The sequence below is a fragment of the Xylocopa sonorina genome, chromosome 8, assembly GCF_050948175.1.
Source record: "Xylocopa sonorina isolate GNS202 chromosome 8, iyXylSono1_principal, whole genome shotgun sequence".
Taxonomy (NCBI): Eukaryota; Metazoa; Arthropoda; class Insecta; order Hymenoptera; family Apidae; genus Xylocopa; species Xylocopa sonorina.
In genome coordinates, this window is record NC_135200.1 from 9,249,314 (window position 1) to 9,274,061 (window position 24,748).

Sequence of the window (24,748 nt, forward strand, 5' to 3'; positions counted from 1 at the left end):
CTCGTTTTACGAAAAAATAATAGGAAGTGTAAAGTGAAACAAAAAAGATCCGTGCGCCGCTGCGTATTTATAAGGGATTGTGTACGCACAAACTCTTGTTCTAGATAATATCACATTAATATAAAATTTAGTCAATTATGAAATTACACGAATGAAGGAAAACTACAGACAATTTTATGAAAATTATGTATATAAATATATAAATATATATAGATATTTATATATTTATATAAAAGTACTATATATATATGGTACATGTACGTATACCATTTTTTGAGAAGACGATTGTGTTTTATGTATATCATAATTACGAGATGTACGGGAATATTATAAACATTCCTAACACATAGATATCATTGCTGCATTAAGAAATAGGCACAACTTGCATTCAAGTTAAATGATTTTATATTTTATTTCTGTCTGTAGCTGTACCTACATAATATCTTCTCTGCTCATAATAATCGCCACTTTTTGGCTTTTCCTGTTATAGGCTCGTACATACTTGTCGAGTTTTCATATCGATCGATATATATGTATATACACATACAAATAAAAAAAAGTATAGATATATATGAATTAATACTTGTGTAAGTAATTAAAGAGTTTGCACAATGAGAATATGACCATTGTACCTTAGATTTACTCAGATTTTATTCGGCTTATTCTTTTATTACGCAAATTTGTAAAGCTATTCTATACGTTGATTAGAAAAAAATCGAAGTCACGCTAATATGGTTCGAATTTCTAATTGAAAAATATTTCATCGTTCGAAATCTCTGTGACTTTAAATTAAGATTAAATTCTCAACTGTAGAGATAATAGGAAACTTCATCGAAGCGGTAAGAAATCAAACAGAACGAAAAGAAAAGTTAAAGAAAGATTTAATATTGATAATATAGGGAAATAGCCTCTTTTACTGCAAACCCTTTAATTCGCATCGAAGGTACTTCAATATTCGATGTCATTAAATTGATTTCAAATATCTCCTCCGTTTTATTTCTTCTGAACTTACTTTTTAGTGATGTTTCAAGGTTTACATTGATCCGTCGATGCTTTGTAATTTGAAAGACGATTCGAGCGAAAATTCGACCATACAGATTACGCGTAGATGAGCCACGTGATTTTTAAATCGAGCGTATAGTCGATTCTCATTGGTGTCTATGATTTTCATAGCCGTAATATATACATATATTCGTATCGAAAACACGATTTTTCATTTTGCGCATCGCGATTTCGTTCGAATCAAAGAACGAGGACGAAACGTGACACAAGCAAACATACAGAGAGACACATAACCGCGCGCGCACACATACCAGTCAGCCATGGCACGCACGCATATTCATACACACGCGCGCACGACCGGTCATCGGATAAGGATTTCGCGCGTTCAACAAGGCGCGCCACCTACACATTCAAAGACATTAAGAGAGAAAGAGACTCATATATAGGTACGACTATTAAAGAAACAAAATAATGCGATTATCATCAGTAAAAAACTATACACGCCGAACATACCCTGTCGATGAACGGTTGACTTTGCGGAACTACGTATTTGTTGTGTAAAGTGAATGTATAATCGATTGGTTAAACGGAAGCTTTTTTCACCAATAAAAAGAGATCAGTTAAACATTTACGAAGTGTCCTTTTTCAAGCGATTCATCATCTTTAAAACTGTAGCTAACGAAAGGAAGTGAAAGAAAAATCGAGAGGGGTCGAATAGAGCGCACGTGAAACATCGAGGAACATCTTGCCTCTTGAATTTATTCATTGTTGTTTGGTATGTAATTTTAGAGTAACTTGTAACGACATACATTCGATCCAATTAATACCGTTTATTGTCTACTAATTAGCAGAGTTTAGGGATAAGTACCGTTTTCTTTGAAAGACTTTGCTTTCATAGAATGTACTATGAACATTAAGAAGGAAAAGTTGCGGTTTCTTTTGATCACTTGTTGCGAATACGCGATATTTCTACTTTCAGTTTTCGAATTTTTGTTATACACTTCTTTCATACATAATGAATTTCATCCGCATACATACAAGTTATCTCGTGGCATCGTTGGAACTTCTTTGCTTAAATACAAAACACTTTTTATACAAATATTTAATTGTACTAACTTATCAGGATAATAGGAAGTTAGAGAAGAAGAAAACAAAATACATACCGTATTAATACAAACAATTAGAGAAACGACTCGTACTGTTTATATTAGAACACTTGACAGTTGATTTTTACTAAAGAATTTGTTAAACGAAAAATGGGTTTGTAAGATCTTTTTATACAATTTACTGTGCAGTAGGTTTCGTTAAATTAATTAGCTTTCGATTCTATGCAGGATGTTGTTTGTATAATTATATTTTACATTGCGCGTGTAAGGGAAATTAGCATAAAGAGAGTTTTGATTACTATATATATAGGGAGCACCGAATTCTATTATCAGAGAATTGTAAAATGTATTTGTCCTCCATTCGTACTTAAATGCAAATTTTTACGTGTATACACGTGTAAACGTAGATACACGTACATAATATATGCTTTTTCATTGGACAGAAACTTGCATATAATAAAGTGTTCGTCATATATTTCGTAAAGTGCAAGATGTATCAAAGAATTTCCGATTATCCCTTAACGATAGCGAGCCTTATTTAATATGATATTTAGATGATTTGTTTACTAATAATTGCCGACGATAATGATAATAATTAAAACTGTAAAAGGACGATAGGTCCCTCGCTTCCGATAAATAAATTTACAATATTGAATTTATTGTATTATTGTTATATTGCAATAAATATATGTATACAAGACGGTTTACAAAATTGCAAAGAAAATATTATTTATGGTTGGATTGTTTTTCGACGGTCGTACAATTAGCAAGATTGTTCGATCACGCGATTTTCAAGTAATATTAACTTCAGCAAATTTAATACTACAACTGATCTAATAATAATTCGTTACATTAAGTTTTATTTTCCATTTTTGAAGAATTTATTTATGGGTGGTGTAGTAAACATTCATTAAAAAAAGATGTGTATTTATATATGTACACATATAATTTAATTAGACATTTTATTTTTACATATTTAGGATTTTGTTTTTCTTAAAATAATTTCGAAATTTATAGCTGAAAAATGTTCATGGATTATAAATGATTATGAGAAGTCATTGCGAAATACCAAAATTTTCTGTAATTTGTCGTTACTATTATTTTTACTAACATGAAAGGTAATTGTATGCTACTATTGCGGAGGAAAACTTTATGTATTTCGTGAAATTTACACGTAAAAAATTAAGAGATAACATCAGACTTCTAGTAAGTCAGGAAACACCCTTTACTATAATAACTTGATACATTTGTTAATTTCTTTTAAAAACATGGTACAATCAATTATTATAAACCATTAAAAATGTGATTTAAAAGCTATCTTCCACTTTAAGTTTTAAACTATCGATACACATCCCTCCATCTTTGTTACAAAATGTTGTAAATTACATCATTGAACGATGATTATCATTCTACTTTTTTTTTACATTTAATCTTGTTCTCTTAAATTGACATTTATGTATATTCTAATGTGTAATATATACTAGAAACATTTTCATGTTTCCCTGTTCCACAGAAGAACTAAAATATTTATTAACAAAAGTAGAAAAAAGATATTACACTAGGGCAAAATATAAAAAGAAACATTTCAAATGAAGAAGTAAAGATTTCTAAATCAAGTGCTTTTTCTAGTATTCACGTATTCCATACGATCTCATTGCAATAAATTAATTATTGATTTTTAATTCCTTAACGTTTCAATCATTCTGGAAAATGTAGTATCTAGCGATTCTTACGAAACTAAAACTTCTTCAATATCTTAAAAGTAAGAACATTTTTTATAAAGTAATTTAATAATTGTTAAATAAATGTCTTCGTTTCTTCAAGAAGTAACGATATCTTTTAGTAATGTACGTGTAGATATTTTAAATGTCTATTTATAATATATTACAATATATATCTACCACTTCGAATCATCGTTAAAATTCTGGCTATTTTTTTATTCAAATTTTACGACGATTTTAAGACGAAATAAAATGATAATACAGTTCACTGCTTTAGTATCTTTTTCGTTGTGCTACTGTAAAAAAATACCTTTCCGAATATTTCACTTCGCCTTTTGTATGAGATCAAAATTTATGTAAACTGTATTTAACTCATTGACAGTGATGTATCACTAAGCAAATTGTTAAAAAATGCAGCATTACTTTTCAATAGTACACTCGACGAAGTAGTAGCAACTTTTTTACAAACTTTATTCTCTCCAATACTTTTGCTTCACAAGACATATGCAATTGTATTTTTCATTTACCAATGATCATGACAATAAATAAGAAATATGTATAAGAGAAAATGCACATCGTTATCGTCTTAGAAAAGATTTCCAACGATCGAATCAACAGACATGTGAATTTTAATAATTTAAACCTTCCTTCTTCATGTGGAAAGATATAGGCGATGATAATCATTAGCTCCAAAAGCACAATTACATTTTGGACATTTTCGTTGCCTAGTTTCATATCGTGTACGTAAACAATCCCAACAGAATACGTGAAAACATTTTGTTAAAACCGCATCTTTTCGCTTCACTTTACAAGAAGGACAAGTAAGAGTTTCTTTGTACTCTCGAAGTTCTTCAGCCATCACTTCATCCAAGGTTTCAGCAAGTTCTATCTTTTTCATTCTTTCGACCTTTCGTCTCAACTGAGCTATTTCTTCCTGTAATTAAACGTGGCAGTGTTACTCGAATAAAAGTTTCTAACAAAATCACTTAATAAACCGACGACTTCACCTGTAATCTTTTTGTTTTATATGCTTCTGCTTCTAAAGAGCTAGTTTTCTCAGCTACAACTTGCTGGGCTTCTTTCATTTGTGAATGGTACTTTTCTAAACAGAATAACGTTAAAAAACAAATGTATACCAACGATATCTCTGCGAAGTAATTGTAATGTAGCCTCCTGTAGATCTCAGCTGAAATTATAATCAAATAAATGTCTTACCAAGATGAAGCTTTAAATCTGCTGCAGATTGGGCGCTTTCGATAGCTTTCCGTTTATGCATCTCCATCGCCTGTTGTCTTAAAGCTAATTCTTTTTCGACGGTAGCAAGTGAATTTTGTAAAAGTCGTTCTTTTTCCTCTAATTTACGAACGACCACATTAGCAGCTTCGACTTGTGTTGTTAGTGTAGAAACTTGTTCCTTTAAAACATCTTTCTCCTCTCTAGCTAATTTATGTAACTGATTACTCTTGATCCTTTCTGTCATAAGTTTAAAATTCGCGTCATCCTTTTCGCGCAGTTGTTGAATTAGCCTGGAATTTTGCTCTTGCATGTCCTCGAAAGCTTGGCCAGTTACTTCCATTTCATTCAGAAGAGCTTCCTCTTCCTGAAACCACACACAATTCTGTTTAGCATTACCGATTGCTCACAGGTTTAAGCGATTATAAATATTTTTCGGAATTCATCAAATATATAAAGTTACCTGTTTCTGAGAAGCAACCTGACGTTGAAGCGTGTACGCCTGTTCTTCTAATTTTTTAATCTTTATTTGTGCATCTTCATCCGCCAACTTTTTACGCTCTTCTCGTTTACTTTCCTGAAAAATATCAACTTCTTGTTAACATCTTACAACAACGAATCGTAAAAACAGAAACTCTTCTGAATACATACTTGAATTTTCTTTATCTGTTGTCGTAATTCATCTAATTCTGCTCTTGTTTTTCGTTCAGCTGCCATTAATTGTACTTTATCTCTTTGCTCTTTCCCAACACCCTTATACATATCTAACAACAATTTCATTTCTTTCATTTCATTCACAGCCTTTCTGTAATTAGAACGTCTCAACTTTAGTAAATATAAATTAAACACGAATTGATTCGAATTAAAAACGATATATACAACATACTTAAGTTGTGCCTTCAGATCTCTAACAAGTTCTGATTCCGCTACTTTCGTATCTTTGGTACGATGAGCAGGATCACGATGTTCTGTTTTAATAGCTTCTTTCTTTATGTCCTTCTCACGCTTGATATCTTTCTCTTTCTTAAGAGTTGGAGACGTCAAGGTTAAAGAATCCGGCGTGCCTTTATTTCCTTCACCTTCTCCAACTTCAATTGTTTCTACTTCTTCTTCTCCAGACTCTCTTTTTATTGAGACTCCACTTTCTTCTTTGATCTATATCGATATAAAAATTTGAAGAAACATTTTCGTGAAAGCTTCTGAAAATATAAATACGTTCAAACAATATATTTAACCTGTGTAGAACCTGGAAGAGAATTCGATGCATCCTCTTCTTTCCCACTACCGTCTGAATTATTCCCTTCTTTGTTTTCCTGAGACGTTTGTTGGCCCAACTTTGTCGTTAATTCCTCGATTTCTTTCTTTAGCTATAATAAAGCACGGATAACAACTGTAAATACCTATATTCCATTAATTTACTCTCTTTTAAAATATCTAATATCCCAGTAATATATATACCCTCGGTATTTCCGACGAAGCTTCTTTGTATTTTCGTTTATAACGATGAACTTCGCCTTTAAGTTGTTGATTATGATTCTGCAAAGATGTAATCAGATGTCTCATCTCACGATTGATCGGGCCTGTTTGCTCATTTGCGGCTAAATTTTGCTCGAATTCAATTCTTAACATTTCATACTCCTTCCGTAATTGGGCTAAGACGTCCTCCAACTGTATACACTCTCCGCGTAGCTTTTTTTGTGCCATCAATTCTTCGCTCTAAAAATATTCAGGAAATTAAAATAAATCTCTACAGACAGCTTTACAAAAAATATGACACACACACTTGCCTCCATCATTTCAATGTGACGTAAATGAGCGTTCTTGCTGGACTGTAATTGTTGACGGGCATCATCTAGTTGGGTTTTCAACTGCATCGATTCATTGTATAATACAGAAAATTGGGACTGCAAACATTTGTACTCTGTTGTCTCAACAATTACTGATTCTGGAAGTTGACGTATCTGCAAATATAAATAACTTTTCACAAAACAAATTTAAAAAACAATAAACAATATTTAAATATATATATATAGATAAAAAATAATATTCTATTCATACTTTTTAATCAAATGTAAAGAAGTAAAACACAAGAAACAACCGAAAGCAAGTATAACATGAGTATTTATTGAATAAGACATTAATTTACATTCTGCACTGGGTGCAGCAAAGTCGTGCACAAAAACCAAAAAACTCACATCCATTTTTAACTTTTCTACTTCTTTCAATGCATCACGATGTTGTTGATGTAGTTTATCTAATTCTTGTAACCTATTATTAGCTAGTTCTCTAGTCTCTTCCAATTCTCTCTGCAAATCTTCAAGCTGTATGGAATCAGAAATTACCTATTGATTTCAATTAAAAAACAGTGCATAATGAAATATCGTAATTATTTGATACCTTCGTTTGCGACACACTTGATGCAACCAAGGTATTTGGTTTATTGCTGCCCTTTTCGTCTGTACCGTGTATTTGTTGAAATGCTTTTAACTTTTCAATCGCTTCTCCTAAATGATGCTCTAACTTGTCGTTACGTGCACGTACTTTATTCAGTTCGTACTGAAGATCGTCCACTTGGTTACGAAGCTCGGCAGCAAGCGTATCTTTACCAGTTATTGTATCTTGTAATTCCGACATCTACCAAGATGTATTTAAACATAAACTTGTCTTAATGATACGCACATGAAAACATAGCTTATTGAAAAACATGTTTAACTTACTTTTAATGAAATAGTATGATATTTTTCATGAAGTTGTATATTTATAGCTTGAAGATTCCTATTTTCCATTTGTATCTCAGCATTTGCTCTGCGCACAACTTCATCAATATTAGGTGCTTCTTCTGAAACATGATATTGTTGATCTTGATTACAGTACATTACACTTTCTCCGATCAATGGTAATTAGAATAAAGGTACCTCCATCAAATTCTCCTTTAAGCGCGAGGGTAATTTTTTCATTTCTTTGGGAAAGACGATCAAATGCTTGTACAACCTTTGAAACTGCACGTTTAGATACTTGTACACGATTTGCCAATTTGTCATCCAACTCTTCCTTGTCCCATGAAGAAAGTTGCATGAGAAACGACGTTGTAGCTTCACTTTCATCTGTAATTGCATACGAATATCTAATTGTTTGAAAATTATAATTCATCATTATTTCTTACTTTTATTCTCCGATTCATCGGCTGTTTCAGCATCAAACCTCTGAAGCAGTACACGTATGTCTTCGTTCAATTGATTCCAATAACGATTAACAACGTTAAGTACCGCATCATCTTGCATCTGCCGTTTCTCTAATTGTTCTATTCGTTGTCTCAATTCAGCCTCTACTCTATGACGTTGTTCTAATCTCTGAAAGTTAAATGTACCATACGATATAGAAACTGAAATTGTAATTCTACGTTGCGATACAAGAGTGTAGGTCAAAAAACGAACAATTACAATTAACAATAAAATGATACGATATATATCAAACAATATGTCAGCATATGCGATATCTAAAGTGTAAAATACTTTTATCAGAAGCAAATTAATGCATTGTAATCTCCCGATGAACATTTTAATTAACAGTACTCTTTGCGAGCACTGTAAATTCGTGTGCTCTTTAAAAAATTCCGGGTGCACTTGGAAATATACCTGGGCCAGCTTTTTATTTTGAAACTGTAAAACTTTCATGTCCATTTCTTCGAGCGTTGAGATAGGCCCGATCAAAATCGGCTCGAATTGAACTTTTTTGATAGGTGGCTGGGAACCCGAGTCCCCACTGTCTGCTGGTCGCTTTGACATTTTGCTGCAAATATTTTCCCGTTCTCTAAACAAGCAGAAAACGTGAGATGCCTTCCGAGACGAGGAACGAATATTTTACTGTACGCGATTTATCGTTCGCAGTCTACGAAATTTTGTTATTGATCAAAAGAAACCGTACCTTGTAACACGTATTTGATGTACGACGATCCTCTCCGCAAATACCTTACAGTTTCGATATTACTATGTCATTTTTAGCCGCCTGAAACCTGTCGAAAAGAGCGCACTTTCGACAGATCCTTTACATTTTAATGAAAACGGCTGACAAAAAGTATATGCTTGTAACGGAAGCCGCCATTGTGTAACGGCGTTGCATACGCGGCAAATCAAAAAACAAGGCGAAAACATCGACGTTCACCATGGCTACGAAGTTAACGTAGATGGGAAACCGGCTGAACGGCTCTTCTCTATGCTAGAGTAGAGTCAAACGAGACAGATCTCTACTTTTCTTTTTTCTTCTTCCATAAAAATGACTGCGCGCTAGCACCACTTGTTTTAAGGAACAACAAAATCTCAACCGTAAACGCTTTTTTGACTGAACACAAATGCGTCGAGCTGTAAGGTAACCAGATAAACTTATATAATTCTTGAATAAGTTTCTTCGAAATTGTAGACAGTGTTTCCATAGAAACCAACTCTATACTGGCTCTTTATATATAGATCAAACTTATGAGGAAGCTTCTTTGAAAGAACACCGTGCCTTTGGATTGTTAAGAGGATTTTCGAAATTAAGAATTAAAATGTTGAACAGTTACGCGCCTACGTTGGTCCCGCCACCACCTTTGAAATTTACTCTGCAACAATGGCATTTAAATAATCGTCACAGGTATGATATATGCATATTTGACATCAGGTAAAAAGAAGAAATATTCGTTCGCGCAGAGAATACATCTTATCCCTTTCGTATGATTTAAATAATACGTAATTACAGATATCGATGTTCAGAGGCACAGCAAGAGTTAGCGGAGCGATTGCTAAGCGAATCTGAACGCGTTTGCGAATCCAGTTCAGAAACAGCGCGGGATAATAAAGAAGAAACGGATCACAGATTGAGAGAAAAGGTCGAGGATATTGAATTTCGTAAGACGGAATTGTTGCGTATAAGAAAAGAAGTTGTCCTCGAAATCGATGCTCTGTCGATGTACAAGGAGCGCATTATGGATGCTCTGTCGTCCGTGAGAAGAAACGCTCTCGTTATCTGCGAAAGATGTCTCGTATTTAGGTCTCGCCTACAAAAGAAATACGTCGTTGTTAATTAATATCCACATTTTTATATGCGAACGATGTTCTTCTCTTGTCTCGATTTCAGGGAACATCGATTGGGGATCGATTTGGTTCACGACGACGTCGAGATAGAACTGCTGAAAGAATGCGAAGTGATCAAGGGCGCGGAGAATTTGTTGGTTCGAATTTTAGAGCATACCCAGGAGCAAATACGTCGATTGAAAGCGACGCTTTACTACATGGACCACGAACTCGAGGACAAGGAGAATAACTTACGTATCGATAAGCATAATTTAACTCTGAAAGAGAACAGTTTAAATTTAAGCACTTATCACGGTACCTCGCGCCTTGACCCATCGTGGGTACCATTTGATTTCTTATACCCTTCTGTTTCTCCTAGCTGTAATATTTTGAAAAATGATCTAGTCTCATATTTATAAGATTTGCTTCTGTATGTTTAGAACCATAGAACTGAACGAATGGGAAATGCAGACTAATAACAATATCATCGCTGCGTCGCAAGAGGTAAATAGCGCCAAACCATTGCGCTGTTACATCGATACGATTATAAAACAAACGATCGATGATCTAAACGAACAGAAACACTCCACTGATGAGGCCTTCAGACAGCGGATCGAGGAAACGAAAGAAGCGAAAACAAAACTGGAGTTACAACACTCTGAGGTGTGTACTCGTGCAATAATCAAAAGGGTATATTAAAAAGGTATAATAAAAATGTATGCACGCCATATAGGTAATGCGGCAAGCGGCTGATATGAAGCAGAATATTACGCGCATCGAGATATCGATTGCTGAAAAAGAACGGTTTTTAGCATTGGCGCATACAAGACTTGGTAATCGTTGCCAAAGACCAGGATTGGAGCTTACGCGAGATTTGGTTGAAACTAATCTCGTGAAGGAGGTGTACGATTTACGCGAAGTCGTGTCGAAATTGCAAGCAACTATGTTTGAGGTTTACGTTATACATTTTCTACAATTTATTATACTACCGTACTTAGCATCAGCTGAGAACAGTGCGTAAATAACAAATTCTTCCAGGCTCAGGCATCATTGCGTTATTTATTAAAGACGCAAATTCAGATCGAGGAGGATATCAATGTAAAAACGAACACATTAAAAATTGACGAAGTGGACTGTATGACTCTTCGTCAAAGTATGAACTATCATGCGTATTAATTTCGTTAAAAAATTGTACATCTTATGTCAACTTCTATCCAACAAACAATTGTAATAAAATATAAATAATAAAAAATCAAAAAGCAGTTTTACTCATATTATTGATTGCATCTTCCTAAGTCCTACAAGAGAATGACAAACAATATTGAAAAGAGCAGTAAATTTCCTATTATAATAGTACCCCTCCCTCACCTTAATTACAGAATTTTAGAGTACTGCTGATTAAATAAAGAAATTCCTTAATTGAATTAAAAGAGTAAGATTAATTATATCTCCCGCTTTAGAGGTAAGAGAGAGAAAGATATATACGGAAGCTATAAGAAAGAGTGAGACAGATGCTACCCACTCTGCTGGAGAACCCGTGGCGCCATCTCTGTGAAAAGTGCTCAAACTGGTCGCTCAGCGTTATCGACAGCGAAGTGAACTACTCAAACACTAGCGCCATCTCTGAGGAAAGTACTGAAACTAATTCTCGACTAGTTTCAGCGATTCTCCAACAGATGGCGCTAGTGTTTCACAAGTTCACTTCGCTGTCGATAACGCTGAGCGACCAGTTTGAGCACTTTTCACAGAGATGGCGCCACGGGTTCTAGAAGAGGGTCCATTTCATCTGTCTCACTCTTTCTTATAGCTTTTGTATATATCTTTCTCTCTCTTACCTCTAAAGCGGGAGATATAATTTATCTGACTGTTTCAATTCAATGAAAATTAAGGAATTTTTTTATTTAATCAGCAGTACTTTAAAATTCTGTAATTAAGCTGAGAGAGGGATTCTATTATAATAGGAAAGTTACTGCTCTTTTTAATATTGTTTGTCATTTTCTTGTAGGAGTAACGGTTTGGAAGATGCAATCAATAATACGAGTGAAACTGTTGTTTCTCTGAAGAAACAAAAATCCCAATTTTCTCTGCCATTTTTGCAAACAGGTTTATATGAACTTTTTTGTTGCTTTTGAGGTGTAGTATCAGCTGTCAAAAATTTGTCACACGAGTAGTAAATCATCCTGCACGTATACATATATATATTTTGCTACTTTGTAAATTGCGCTTCAATGAAAAGATACTATTGGAAGTTCGTGTATTAACCTTGATAGCAATGCTGGTCCCATTGGGTGACAGTTACTTCGAGCGAAACATACTATGTAACTGTTTATTGCCAATGATTCAGTAGTGTTGCGGTTTAGCTAAAAACAACAGTGTGAACGTAGTTTTTCCCCCTTATCTACGTTCCTTTCTGATAGCGTCAATTTTTATGCCTTCGCGTTCTGAACGTTTCCGTCCGTTGTGTTAGTGTGATGGCAGATGCCTGTTGGGACGGTGTTTCACTCGATTGCACGATTCTATTCTATATGTCAAAAGTTCTGTTTTGAACCTGTCATTTATATTTGGTCGCTCATCGCAGCGAGAGGCTCGAGAAGGAATGGCAAGCGACACGATAATCTCGTTACCCAGCGAGGTAATTGTGCACATTTTGGAAGACAAACGACTCGAATTGTCGGACGTGATCAATTTCGGCTCGACGTGCAAAACGTTGCGCGCGGTCGTTAACGAGAACAATAAACTTTGGAAGACGAAATTTTTCCAAAGGTACGTGGTTCGACCAATTTGACAAGTTCGTAGCCCTTTTTTCAGTTCAACAAAGAATCCAACGGATCGCTCGCTGTTTGCTTTCGAAGATCACGATCTTCCCTGTGTACTTAAAATATGGTGATATTTCTTGGAGATTTTTGGATTTAGTAAACTGATCTTTAGGTGAAATACAAATTTCCAATATAATTTCAGACACAGATTTCTCGCTGTGTATTGTTTACGTAAATTTTACATACAAAGAAACATAATCATAAAATGACTGATAAGCTAATTCCAATCTACTGTTACACACTGTGTATCTTCAGATAGACAATTTAAACAGTTTTTCTGAGTATTTTTCTCTGAATGATATCAATCTTTTGTTTTCTATGACAGGTGGCCATTCCTGGAAGAAGTGTATCAGACAAGCAAGGAGTTAGAAGGCAAGATAATAAACTGGAGGGAAGAAGTAAAAGCTAGCGTGAACAGCAGGAAAAAATTACTTTACCTCTTATCGTTAATGTCTAGTAAACATTATAAAAAGCAGGGATTATGTAATTCAGAATTTAAAGAATACGATCCTTTGTTTTGTCCGGAGGAAGGTGCACATCCATTGGCCTATTATTTTTTAGTGGACGAACTTGTTAGCTTGATTAAATGTCCTGCTAGGTATAACCATAGTATTGTCATTCTGGTGCCAATAACATGAGCATATAATTCAGTAAATTCTGTACATACACAATTGAATATGAAATGTAATCATATGATTGATTATACTTATTGTATTGTAAAAAACATATTTGGACCATTTCATAATTTGAAAAGTGAATTTGCATGTTCATAACTTTGGTATTGAGAGTGATGTAATCAATATGTTTCATATAAAAAATGGATTAAGAATGTTATGATAAACTTTTTCAGGTCCGGCAACTTGACACTCAGATATTATGCTCTTACTGTTGTGCGTTACTTAAGGCAAAAGCATTTGAAAACTGAATGGGAAAAATTTATTTCTCTGCCACCGAAGCAACAAACTTTGGAACGCGGTGCAACTATTGTAGCACAGTGGAGTCAAGCAGAGAAACATATATCGTACTTGGCAATATCCTCTAAATTAGATAATATTGCGGAACAAACCAAAGAGCTACTTAGAGAACATCATCCAGCTCATCCTATATTTTCAGTACCAAAAGAAACATTCACTTTCTGGAAGAATAATATTATCGATGACAATCAATGGAGTGTTTCAGATTCAAAACAAATAACAAACGCATTGTGTACAGTATTATTTAAAAAGTTAGCGTTCCATGGAAACGAAAAGATGTACTATTCATTAGAAAATTTATTTATTGATCGTGTAAGTTATGTGAATTAATAAGAATGAAATTTTAAATTATAATGTAAGTTTTGAATATGTATAACTTGTTTACCAGGTTCTAGAAGATAGACATGGGATTCCTATAACTTTGGCAATAGTATTCGAAAGTGTTGCTCGAAGACTTGGAATACGTTGTGAGCCTGTTAGTTTTCCGTCTCATTTTTTGTTACGATGGAGAGAAAGATAGTAAGTTTCTAATTAACATGTCAGAGATTCACAGTCTATATACAATGTGGTGGGAATTTGATTCCATATTCTGTACACAATATATCTTATTTTAGTAATTCAGAATCCAAGAATGCAGAAAATTTTTATATTGATGTCTTCAATGGCGGTCAATTCTTAACTAAGAAAAATTGCCCTAGAATTGGTGGTATCTCAAAGTGTCCAATAGAAAAGTATAATATTCGCGATGCAGCATCTGCTATAGAGGTTTGTATTTCTTCTGAACATAAGAATCATTATTTTATGTATTGTTTTTACTATTTATACTATATAATAACAACTTTCAACAGGTAGTAACGAGAATGGTAGATAACTTAAAACTAGCTGCTACACAACATATAAATGATAGAATCACAAGATTGCGGTCCACTCTTGAACTTCAACATATGATCCAACCCAATGACACTAAAACAATTTTAGAATTAGCAGAAATTTACACTGTGCAACACATAGACTTAACTGAATTAGTAAAAACAGTAGATAATATGCTAAAGGTATGTTGAAGAAATTAACAAGAACAAGATTTTAAATAGATTTTCGTAATAATATTGTTAAATTGTTTAGGATCCAGAGTTAATATCAAGGCAAGAAGCAATAACTATTTCAAAATCGCTTCAAGAATACCAACAAAATTTACAACCCGAGATAGAAGTAATATAATTGCATATTTCATACAATTACAAATTATTGACATTTATGACTTTACATATTTTCCATGTTTTTTTTTTGCAATTAGGTATATATGCATAATATAATGCCAAAAAAAAGAACTCCACAAGTAAAGTACGCGATAGGATTGATAATGATGCACAGAGTAGATGAGTACTTATGTGTAATAACAGGTTGGGATGCCTGTTGTATGGCGGCCAAAGAATGGATGAACGAAGTATACGGTGAGGACCCGGATGGAGATCTAGAACAGCCATTTTATCATATATTGGATCGTGGATCGCATTGCTATGTGGCTCAAGGTAATACTATTGTTAACATTAATTTATTCTGTAAGACAAAAGATGAATAGAATATTCCAAAATGACAATGTGAATTTATTAATAGAGAATTTAGTACTAGCGTCTAACCCACAGTGGATAGACCATCACGCAATTGGCAGATATTTTTGTAAGTTCAGCGGTACTCACTATATACCAAACGAAGAAAACGCAAGAGAATATCCGGACGATGAACAAGTTCGCAACGAATTAGTTGCTAAATTCGTGGAAAAATGAATGATATCCAATTCATTTATCCTAACTGAGTTGCTGAGTTACTTTACCGTATTATATATCTCATGTATATGATACCAGCCATATTTACAGAGAAAAATTTATAAGAAAAATAGATTTTTCATTCTCTGTAAACTTCACGATGAAATTTTTTTACGTTACGAAATTTTTAATAGATTTAATAATGTTTGTGTTAAACAGAAAAGGAAGCAAAGGACGAAACCAGCTTACTTTTTAGTGTTAAACGCAAGTTGTAAATTTGTATGTACAGTAATTGACTTATATAGTAATAGTATAAACTGTATTGTATACATCTAATTCTCTATAACTTGTTGACAGTTTAGATAAGATAAATTATATTGGTAATGACGCTGTATTATAAACATTCTAACAACCTAGAGCTGACTCTTAACCTCATTCATATGTGATATAGGTGTATGCAATTGTATTTGATAATGTCTAATAAGGGTAAAAAGTAATTCGTGTTTTACTAACACTTTATTACATAAGTGTGATGTAAATGTAATAAGCGCCAAAGCCTGAACTGCAAACAATAATTAACTCATCTTTTTATAAAGTATAAAAAATTTTGTAATGAGTAATGTTTGAATCTGATTCGCAAATTATTGAGTAAGGTCAATTTGTGCATATGTGCATACCATCTATTAAGTACATACTAGATATAGAACAGTAAATATTTATTTATATATAGGTATGCTTTTTATTTTATTTTACTGTCATGGGCTGTGCTCGCTTTATGTGTAGTCACAAGCAATCACATAAAAATAATACAAAATTTTGTTCTCATAATACTTGTAACACCACAACCATTCACAGAGATAAACATATTGAGTATTTCGATGCTATACAATATATTAATATTCGAATCTGAGTAAACTGGAATTTTTGTTCCTAAAAGTATAGTAACACACATATTATATAATAAATAATGATAAATAGTGTAAACCAAACTACTTAATATGGAATGATGTTTGTCGCTTTTTGTTTTTATATATATGCCTTACGAGCTGAAAAAAGAAACATTACAGTTATATGAGAAAGGCAACTTTTTGTATTTAATTTCTCGATAGTATTTAGTACCTGCTATAAAATGTTGTTATTAAAGTATTACACTTACCACGTTAAAATAATGAAATGTCAAGTTTCGAATTTTTAATGTCCTTGTTACTTTTCTATCGCTTCTAATAATATTAATTAACATGTAGATAAATAAGGAATCACAGAACATTTGTAACATTAAACGACAGATGCGATTCAAGGCAAATTTCACGAGTTAGTCTCTTCCAACGACCTGTAACGATAATAATACGTAACATTATACTTTTTAAATACTCTGTATTTATAAAATTGTGAAGAGTGTAAATAATATTTCTTTAACAAAACACTGTTTGCTATTTACTTTTCCGCGGTACATTTGTTGGAAGTGTCGTTAGAAGACGCTTGCATAGCCTCTAAGACATTTTTTTGACCTGAAGCAAGACGTATCGCTTTATTAGAATTTATTACTTCAACTTTCAATTAAAGCCTAGAGAAATTTGCTTACTGTGCTTATGTTGATACAACGCCGGAGACCAGCTGTAATTTTTTGGGCTCGGTATAGCATCTGTCGTTGCACTGCTCGTGGACGACGATGGGACATCGTGTCCTAATGAAAGCGTAGCAGACTTTATATTGGCAGTGGTACAGCTATTAGATTTCCTTTCTGATGGGATAGTTTTCCTATTAATAATTTTGAAATATTGATTAAACAATGCTGAAAGATTACTAATCTATAATACTTTTAACAATTCGATGCCGTCCATTTGACGCTATAGACGAGGCATTTTAAGATCTTTTAATTAAGACTAATTAAAGCTAATTTAAAAAATATATCAGTACCTTAATTTATTAAAACAACTGGCAGTGTCTTTTTGAGATATCGGAGAAAACTGGATAGTCTCGAGCAATTGCTCAAATTCAAATATCTTATTGTGCTCGTTACTTATAATGCTAATGTTGGTGGATGATGACGGTGAAGATTGTCGTCGCAATAATAAATGTGTCGACACAATTTTATTGCTCTCCAATGCTACTAAAAAAAGTATATACCTTATGTACAATTCGAACATTGATTGTATATGTACCTAAATAAACTGATTAATTGTGCAGTTTAAATGTATGAGAACTTTTAATATTTTACTTACCACTTGGCACTATCAAATCTGACCTAGGCGTTTCTACCTCGTGATTAATTTTGTTAACCACAGGTACCTTTGGCAGGTCTTTTTCACAGTCTATAGAATTTGAACGAGTCGCTGGCTCGGATCTAGTTTGACTTCCGCAAGCTATTAATCCGGAAACTTCTTGCTGGCAAATGTTGGATAATTGACTTAATTTTGGTCTTCCGTTGCACATGATCTGAGGCTGGCAAAGATGTGAGGGACACGTAGTACGTTTGTCAGCGAACTGTTCGTTGCATGTTGCGTCAAGTTCATGATGTTTGTGCGAAACGAATGCGGACGAACTATGGTTTGGCAGTGTAGTGTTACAGTGTAAAGGGCTGGAATTATGATGTTGTAAACCACTCAAGGACGTTCTCGATTCACAAGTGTCGTCCACGTGTTGATTAAAACACAACGAGGTCCAAGCAGAATTTCGATCTTGCATCTCAAATAAATGCAGCAACATAATCTCATCTTCCAAACTATCATTGCCTCGCAATCTACCACAGTAAGTTTAAATGATTTAAAATTATATAGATAGCTGTTTGGTTGTAGTTATATTTCAATATTTAATATACCTGCAAGTATCACCTGCAGCATCGCGATTACTTTGTTGCTTTATACGCTGTTTATTCTGAATCCATGGTGTTAATGCTTCCGCAACCTCGACATCGTTTTCACCTAAAAACAAATGTTGCTAAAGAAAATGTGTATTGCAATCGATAAATGGTTAGTACCATAGGTAACGCAAAATGTATGAAATTTATACAGTCACTTTAAATAGAAAAAAAATACAGGCAATACGACTGAATTGAAATTATTCTGTAACTTGGACTATATTACAGTACATATACGGGGATATTTATTTCTTGTTTATAAAACCAAACGTAAGGAGACGGGGATTAAATCAAGAAAGGAACTGAGAATTTCTTATGCGACTGCTTGAAAGCAACTGGTAGTGTAAGAAGTAGCATTTTCTTTCACAAAATCTTCGTCTGGTTTTTCATTCGTGGGTTTTTCATTTTCAACACCTTTATTTAACTTGCTTTCCCGTTGTCTATGCCTCTGCATATCATCTACAGAACCTCTGTTTGAACTTGTACCTAATTCAGTATATTATCACATTATATTATGACATTATGTAAGAAATTAATCTAAGCAGTTAAGGGGTAATTTATGTAGTTTGATTGAATATCTAAAGTTACAAACTTTGAATATATTCTACTTAGTGATAATAACGTATACCATACCTGACATCGTTTCATCATCTACATCATTTTCATCATTAGAATTGTCATCCAGAAGTGTTAAGTTTGGTTCGTTATGTTCGCATTCGTCTAAGTATATATCATGTTCACTTAATTCCTATAATGAATATAAATTATGAATTTGTATACAAGTTTCCAAATTAAACCGTTTATAAGAGAAACATCGGAAGTTTTCGTGCTTATTACTTTTAATATCTGGCTACATTAAATGTCTTACTCCACTATCGCTACTGCTACTACTCGACAGAAGATTCAGCGGTTGCTGATTAAGCACCGTCGGTGAAGAATAAGAAGGAGATGGGGAGTGAACACTCGTCGCTGGGCAATCTCCCGCCGGGCCGTCGTTTGCATTGTGCAAACTGGGTGATTCAGCTTCAACCATACTCAAATTATTCGCTCTATGCTGTTTCAAGCTTGTTTTTGACGAAATAGACGATAACGTCGAAGAGGAGCCGAGAGGACGCATATTGGAAAGCTCTCCTAATTCGCACATCGGCATTAATTGATCTGACGATACGCCGCTGTTAATTCCACCAGAAATAGCATTCTGCGCTGATCTACTAATAATAAAACATCCGATTTATTCAAGCCCTTAAAACGTGACACTTTCGACAGAGATTGATTAATTTTACCTTGTAGATGTACCATTTTGATATGTTTCAGTCGAACGAGTAGAATTGGAATTGAGCAATGGATCGCCTGCAGCTTGCTGCTGCATTGTTACAGACATCACGTTCTGCGTTGATCCGCATAATGTAGCTCCACTGGGTACTCTGGTTGCTGCCATCGCGTTTCGTGATATTTCAATAGCCAATCTCTACGAATGAAATACATTTTATCTATGAACGTATAATCGAACGTTTTACGTTAAAATAATACCTCTTTTAATTCATTAATTTGAGTGGCATATTGATTCTGGACTGTAAGTAGTTGACTGATATACCACTGTTGGTCTCTGCAACGCTGGTAAAACGTTGGCGGCCGAACTTGAAATCTATCGTTCATTTTTATGTTACAAATGCACAATCAACACATGGGATATAATGTATTTCATAATACATACCGCAATATAAGAGTATCCAGTTCAGTATTTAAGTATCCTTCAGTGGCGAGCAAATCTAATCTGAAAAATCTATTGTAACCCCAGCATTCGCCAATTTCGAAGTCGGAAGCAAATTCGCGAACAATATTTTTACTTGTATCACGAGATCCTTGATGAATCATTTCAACGCGATACTCATATCTGGAAAAATGATATTTAATTAAAACGTACTAATTAAATTGAAGTAGGAAGCAAAAGATTAAATATTGTGAAAATAGTATTATTTGTTCGTACTTTGATGTTTCTGGTAAACCAGCGCTTAGTTCTAAAAAAACTGACAAATAATTTCCCCGCACAACACCGTTTCCATCGGGATACACTTTTAATCTCCAACACAATCCGTTAACGTGCAAAGGTGCAGAATACACTGGATCTGCTTTTAGCTGCAATTGTGTGAAATTTTGCATCGCAAATGTAGCGCTGTCGTATCCTGGGACAATTTCACTAGAGGAACAAGTACAGTAATATTTTTTCTAACAATATTAAATATCGGAAATCAAAATACACAAAAAATTCGATTTATACACCTGTGAAAATCAGCTGGAACGGGTGCAGTTATGAAACTCGCCATCGGTTTCTTTCGCACTTGATGTATCATTCGCGAGACATCGGCACTTTTGATTATAAGCTCTGAACGAGTGCAAGTATGCAGTTGATGTTCTACTTCCTGCAATAAAGCTTCAAGTTGTTCCGTTTCTAATGTCAGATAATTCTTCTGACCCATCAACGTCAACAATTTAGCCTTCAATTGAGAATCTAAGCGTGCTATCATTAATTCTACCGCATTTCTAATCTCTCGAACTCTCTCGTCTTTAGCAGCTCTTACAGACTCGACATTTCGTTCCTGGCAAAAGATTTGTGGATGAAAGAATACTGTAACTTTCAAACATTTAATATATTATGTGAGATTTATACTCACCACTTCTTGAACAAGGCTTATTAACTCCATCAATCTTCTTTTCAACTGACCTACTTCTCCTTTTATTTGAGTAACATGCTGTTCGTAAACTTCTTCCAATGGTTTAAAAGTATGTCCCGAATGAGTGCCACCCCAAAGCGCGCACTGATGACATATACATCGGTGACAGGTCCAGCAGTAAACAGATAGTTTCTCGTGATGCACAGTACACCTACTTAAGGAAACGCATAGTAATTAATACAGAATTTAACGATACTCGAAACAAAATCCTAAGCTTTGTGTTACAAATAAAATACCTATCCCTATTTGAGTCGTCGTGCCTGGAGTTTGAGATACCGACTGCTTGAAGCGTATCAAGTTGCTGCGTTACTTCTTCAACCCATCTACAGTTCACTAGTTCATGTAAATGTAAAGAAGCTCTACAATGAGGACATTGAGAACGTTGCTCCGTGAGCCACCGTCTGATACACGTGTAACAGCATAGTTTACTACAATGGGGACAAAGATGCGCATCCTTCAATTTTTCCATACAAATAAAACATCGGAACACTTCCGCTAGTGTCTGAAATAGAATAAGAAAAAACTTACGGCAATGGTTAACGATTAGCATTAAACGTATAAGTTTGAACACACAATTACACTTAATTAAGGTGCTATTTTATTTCGTTTGCTGTAAGAAAAGATAAAAACGAAGGGTAGGGTAATACAACGTGTGTATTTACAATACATATTGCCTGAAAGTAGTTGTGAAAATTGGAACCATCGTGTCCGACGTTTACGAACCTCAACACTGTGATCATCCGAGTTTTTCGAATTAATTGATGTTTCTGTACTAGCCATGCTGTCTGTCATTGATTAATAAAGGCTTAATCAGGTGTTATTGATCGTTGCGTGTATCGCCAGGCTCTGAAAGCTATGCACATCTCCCATATTTCATCTCTGCCGGTTTTGTTCAATTGTACGTACCGATTTAACAAAACGTTATTCCCGAGACCTACCCGTTATTAATCATTTTTGCTTATTAATTAGTTGGACATACGCGAAATGCTTTCCAGGTACTTTGAAAAATTTCTCGTCAAGAATTCGATATTGTTATGAATCGCTATTCGCCATGAAGTGAAATAATCTATGGCAAGCAGTGCAGGAAACATTTCATCCCGTTAAGTTTATCTCGTTCATTTATATCCTGAATTACTTATTTTTCGAAAAATCCACGTGCCCACGCGCGTATAATATTTATTATTAAACGATACTTTCTACATTACAATGAGGAAACGCAAATATATGAAATAAATTATACACGGACATGCAAAATTAGATATCTTTACGTTTTATACCTGTGATTCCCCGTTGAGAGCGTAAACCGTTCTTAAAATTTGAATGCACAGGCATTTAACATAGAGAATACATAGGTATTTAACGTTGAGAAAGGAATAAATTGTTTCTGAAAAAAATATCTTCGCCACGTCTTCTTTACGGACGATAACAAATTTTGCGTCGAAACATCGAAGTTAAATCTTTGACGAATAATATGTTACGCGATTTATCGAGCATTGATTTTCAAAAATATGTATGATGCAACGACGTAACATTGTTATAATTTGCATACTAGCGTAATGTGGGTTTCTCTTATAAAAAAAAAAAAATCTTTAACGCTGCCCACCTTCGAATCATTGGGGTGGGATGGACAGAGATATACGTATGTGTATCTTGAATGCAAAGAGAGATGCAACTAGAATAATAACTGCAGATCAGTGCTCGCTCTTCCCCTGCAATTGAATAGTAACAAATGTTATTTTATTTCGAGTACTATAATGCGTTATGATATGTAATTTATGTAATAAGAAATGTAGATATAATATACGAAAGTACGGGAATTTAAACGATATTGTTAATTGCCCTTAAAAAGTTGTGCACATATATATATACTTGTATACATATGTTAAATCATACGTTAACCAACAGCGACTTGTAACATTGATAAAACAGAAGCGTTGGTAATTAATTTTATTTGTGTATCTGTTTCTTATAGTTTTAAATCGAATAAGAATAACAATGTCAGTGATGATAGGTTCTAAGTAGTTTTAAGTTTCTCTTAAACTGATTTCAAATAATGCTATTGGTTACATCTTTTAATTTATCCTTCGTTCGTGTATGTAAGCAATTAATCTTAAATGCAATGATTAATTACAGATCCTCTGTTTGTGTTGCTAACGTTGAATTGTACTTGTACCAAAGATTTTTATGATGGATGCATTTGCCTTAACAAAAGTTGAATTACCAACCGATGTATATATGGTATGCTTACAGCATGCCTTGTCAACAGAAAAATTTGAAGTAATGGGTTTACTAATTGGAGATGTACGTTTGCCACTGTATTCGATATTCTATGTATATTTTCTTTTATAAACATATTTTATGGTCATAAGAAAATGTCATTACCTTATCAATAATTTATGTTAGACACTATGTGGGGTTGCTCAAGTCATAGCTGTCATTATTTTGAGACGTTTGGATAAAAAGAAAGACAGAGTGGAAATTTCACCTGAGCAATTGTTAAAAGCTGTTGCCGAAGCAGAGCGGTTGAAAGAGGAATTAAAGCGTCCTGTGCGGGTTCTTGGATGGTACCACTCTCATCCTCATATAACAGTTTGTCCATCACAGGTTGGTTAGTATAGAGTTCTTTTAAATAATATATTTAGCAGATTCAAGTTAAAGATCATAGTCTAATCATAATAAATTCTTTATCAGATGTTAGAACTCAAGCAACTTATCAGATAATGGACCATGGTTTTGTGGGTTTAATATTTTCAGTATTTTCAGAAAGCAAGGAATCTAAGGTAAGCAGTTAATAAGTCACTTTAATACCATTATGTTTGCATTTTTTACCAACAAGTTTTTTTTTACAGGAGCAAGAAATTTATTTAACTTGTTTTCAGTCTCACAATGATAAAGAAAGGGAAATTCCATTAGAAATTGTACATACTCCAACTATATCAAACACCTGTTTAAAAGTAAACTTATTTCAATAGTAATTGAAAACAAAATTTCAATAATAACGATCTAACTTCTGTATATTTTCTTTAGACAATGACAGATTTGTTAAAAATTTTGGTCCAAGAGGAAGAGGAGGTTGCTGAAACATACAAAGATCAGCAGGATATTCTTGCTAGCATATACAATAATGCTGGTTAGTTCATTTATTTCAGCATCTAATGACTTTTAGCCTAAACAGAAGAAAAGAATTAAATCGATTATTAATTACAGTGAGAACACGGACGTTAATTCACATAACGGATATAATTACCAAGCCTTTGGTATTAACATTTGAAAAGAGGATAGCATTAAATAAATTACGAGCTGCATACCTTCGAAGACAGTTACAAGAACTACAAAAAGTGTGCAACGAATAAACGTCATTTTTACAACCAAAAATCATGTTTATCTTCTTGTGTGTTATACATTATAGGTATAAATATATTAAGTTCAGTATTCTTTTTATCTTGACAATGAATTTTTACTTGGTATTTGTTATTATTATAGAACAAAAAAAAAG

The 24,748-nt window shown here is 33.8% G+C and overlaps 5 protein-coding genes across 11 annotated transcripts; 3 read left to right on the forward strand and 2 right to left on the reverse strand.

The window, feature by feature from the left end:
- Nucleotides 1-3,309: 3,309 nt before the first annotated feature.
- On the reverse strand, nucleotides 3,310-9,197 carry Bre1 (E3 ubiquitin-protein ligase Bre1). 4 transcript variants are annotated; one of them, XM_076898838.1, is made up of 16 exons: nucleotides 8,987-9,197; nucleotides 8,698-8,872; nucleotides 8,226-8,412; nucleotides 7,978-8,166; nucleotides 7,780-7,901; nucleotides 7,460-7,696; nucleotides 7,258-7,383; nucleotides 6,850-7,023; nucleotides 6,521-6,778; nucleotides 6,298-6,429; nucleotides 5,949-6,217; nucleotides 5,714-5,867; nucleotides 5,526-5,639; nucleotides 5,045-5,429; nucleotides 4,837-4,931; nucleotides 3,310-4,763 (listed from the first exon to the last, which is right to left on the reverse strand). In XM_076898838.1, the coding sequence occupies exons 2-16, from the start codon at nucleotides 8,845-8,847 to the stop codon at nucleotides 4,482-4,484; spliced, it is 2,874 nt and encodes a 957-aa protein (XP_076754953.1). In that variant the 5' UTR covers nucleotides 8,848-8,872; nucleotides 8,987-9,197; the 3' UTR covers nucleotides 3,310-4,481. The 4 variants fall into 4 exon arrangements, with proteins under 4 accessions (XP_076754953.1, XP_076754951.1, XP_076754952.1 ...); XM_076898836.1 differs by having other exon boundaries at nucleotides 5,045-5,447; XM_076898837.1 differs by having other exon boundaries at nucleotides 6,844-7,023.
- Nucleotides 9,198-9,549: 352 nt separating this feature from the next.
- On the forward strand, nucleotides 9,550-11,350 carry Tektin-c (Tektin C). Its single transcript, XM_076899068.1, has 6 exons — nucleotides 9,550-9,691; nucleotides 9,797-10,087; nucleotides 10,175-10,447; nucleotides 10,551-10,773; nucleotides 10,844-11,062; nucleotides 11,149-11,350. The coding sequence occupies exons 1-6, from the start codon at nucleotides 9,606-9,608 to the stop codon at nucleotides 11,284-11,286; spliced, it is 1,230 nt and encodes a 409-aa protein (XP_076755183.1). The 5' UTR covers nucleotides 9,550-9,605; the 3' UTR covers nucleotides 11,287-11,350.
- Nucleotides 11,351-12,581: 1,231 nt separating this feature from the next.
- LOC143426497 (F-box only protein 21) lies at nucleotides 12,582-15,712 on the forward strand. The gene is made up of 9 exons (XM_076900011.1): nucleotides 12,582-12,873; nucleotides 13,252-13,524; nucleotides 13,777-14,212; nucleotides 14,289-14,419; nucleotides 14,515-14,665; nucleotides 14,749-14,952; nucleotides 15,023-15,109; nucleotides 15,195-15,429; nucleotides 15,515-15,712. Exons 1-9 carry the CDS (start codon nucleotides 12,707-12,709, stop codon nucleotides 15,682-15,684), a joined length of 1,854 nt encoding a protein of 617 aa, XP_076756126.1. The 5' UTR covers nucleotides 12,582-12,706; the 3' UTR covers nucleotides 15,685-15,712.
- A 1,092-nt stretch (nucleotides 15,713-16,804) lies between these two features.
- Nucleotides 16,805-22,301, reverse strand: LOC143426491 (uncharacterized). Of its 4 annotated transcripts, none has more exons than XM_076900002.1 (17): nucleotides 21,976-22,301; nucleotides 21,489-21,754; nucleotides 21,193-21,403; nucleotides 20,801-21,117; nucleotides 20,508-20,717; nucleotides 20,235-20,414; nucleotides 20,051-20,165; nucleotides 19,804-19,988; nucleotides 19,389-19,731; nucleotides 19,154-19,268; nucleotides 18,935-19,006; nucleotides 18,482-18,584; nucleotides 17,886-18,403; nucleotides 17,581-17,773; nucleotides 17,246-17,421; nucleotides 17,102-17,171; nucleotides 16,805-16,993 (listed from the first exon to the last, which is right to left on the reverse strand). In XM_076900002.1, exons 1-17 carry the CDS (start codon nucleotides 22,042-22,044, stop codon nucleotides 16,969-16,971), a joined length of 3,168 nt encoding a protein of 1,055 aa, XP_076756117.1. In that variant the 5' UTR covers nucleotides 22,045-22,301; the 3' UTR covers nucleotides 16,805-16,968. The 4 variants fall into 4 exon arrangements, with proteins under 4 accessions (XP_076756117.1, XP_076756115.1, XP_076756116.1 ...); XM_076900000.1 differs by having other exon boundaries at nucleotides 21,193-21,406; XM_076900001.1 differs by having other exon boundaries at nucleotides 17,581-17,770; nucleotides 21,193-21,406; nucleotides 21,976-22,299.
- Nucleotides 22,302-22,958: 657 nt separating this feature from the next.
- LOC143426342 (lys-63-specific deubiquitinase BRCC36) lies at nucleotides 22,959-24,739 on the forward strand. Its single transcript, XM_076899728.1, has 7 exons — nucleotides 22,959-23,185; nucleotides 23,386-23,553; nucleotides 23,656-23,860; nucleotides 23,944-24,032; nucleotides 24,102-24,206; nucleotides 24,280-24,382; nucleotides 24,460-24,739. Exons 2-7 carry the CDS (start codon nucleotides 23,437-23,439, stop codon nucleotides 24,603-24,605), a joined length of 765 nt encoding a protein of 254 aa, XP_076755843.1. The 5' UTR covers nucleotides 22,959-23,185; nucleotides 23,386-23,436; the 3' UTR covers nucleotides 24,606-24,739.
- Nucleotides 24,740-24,748: the final 9 nt, after the last annotated feature.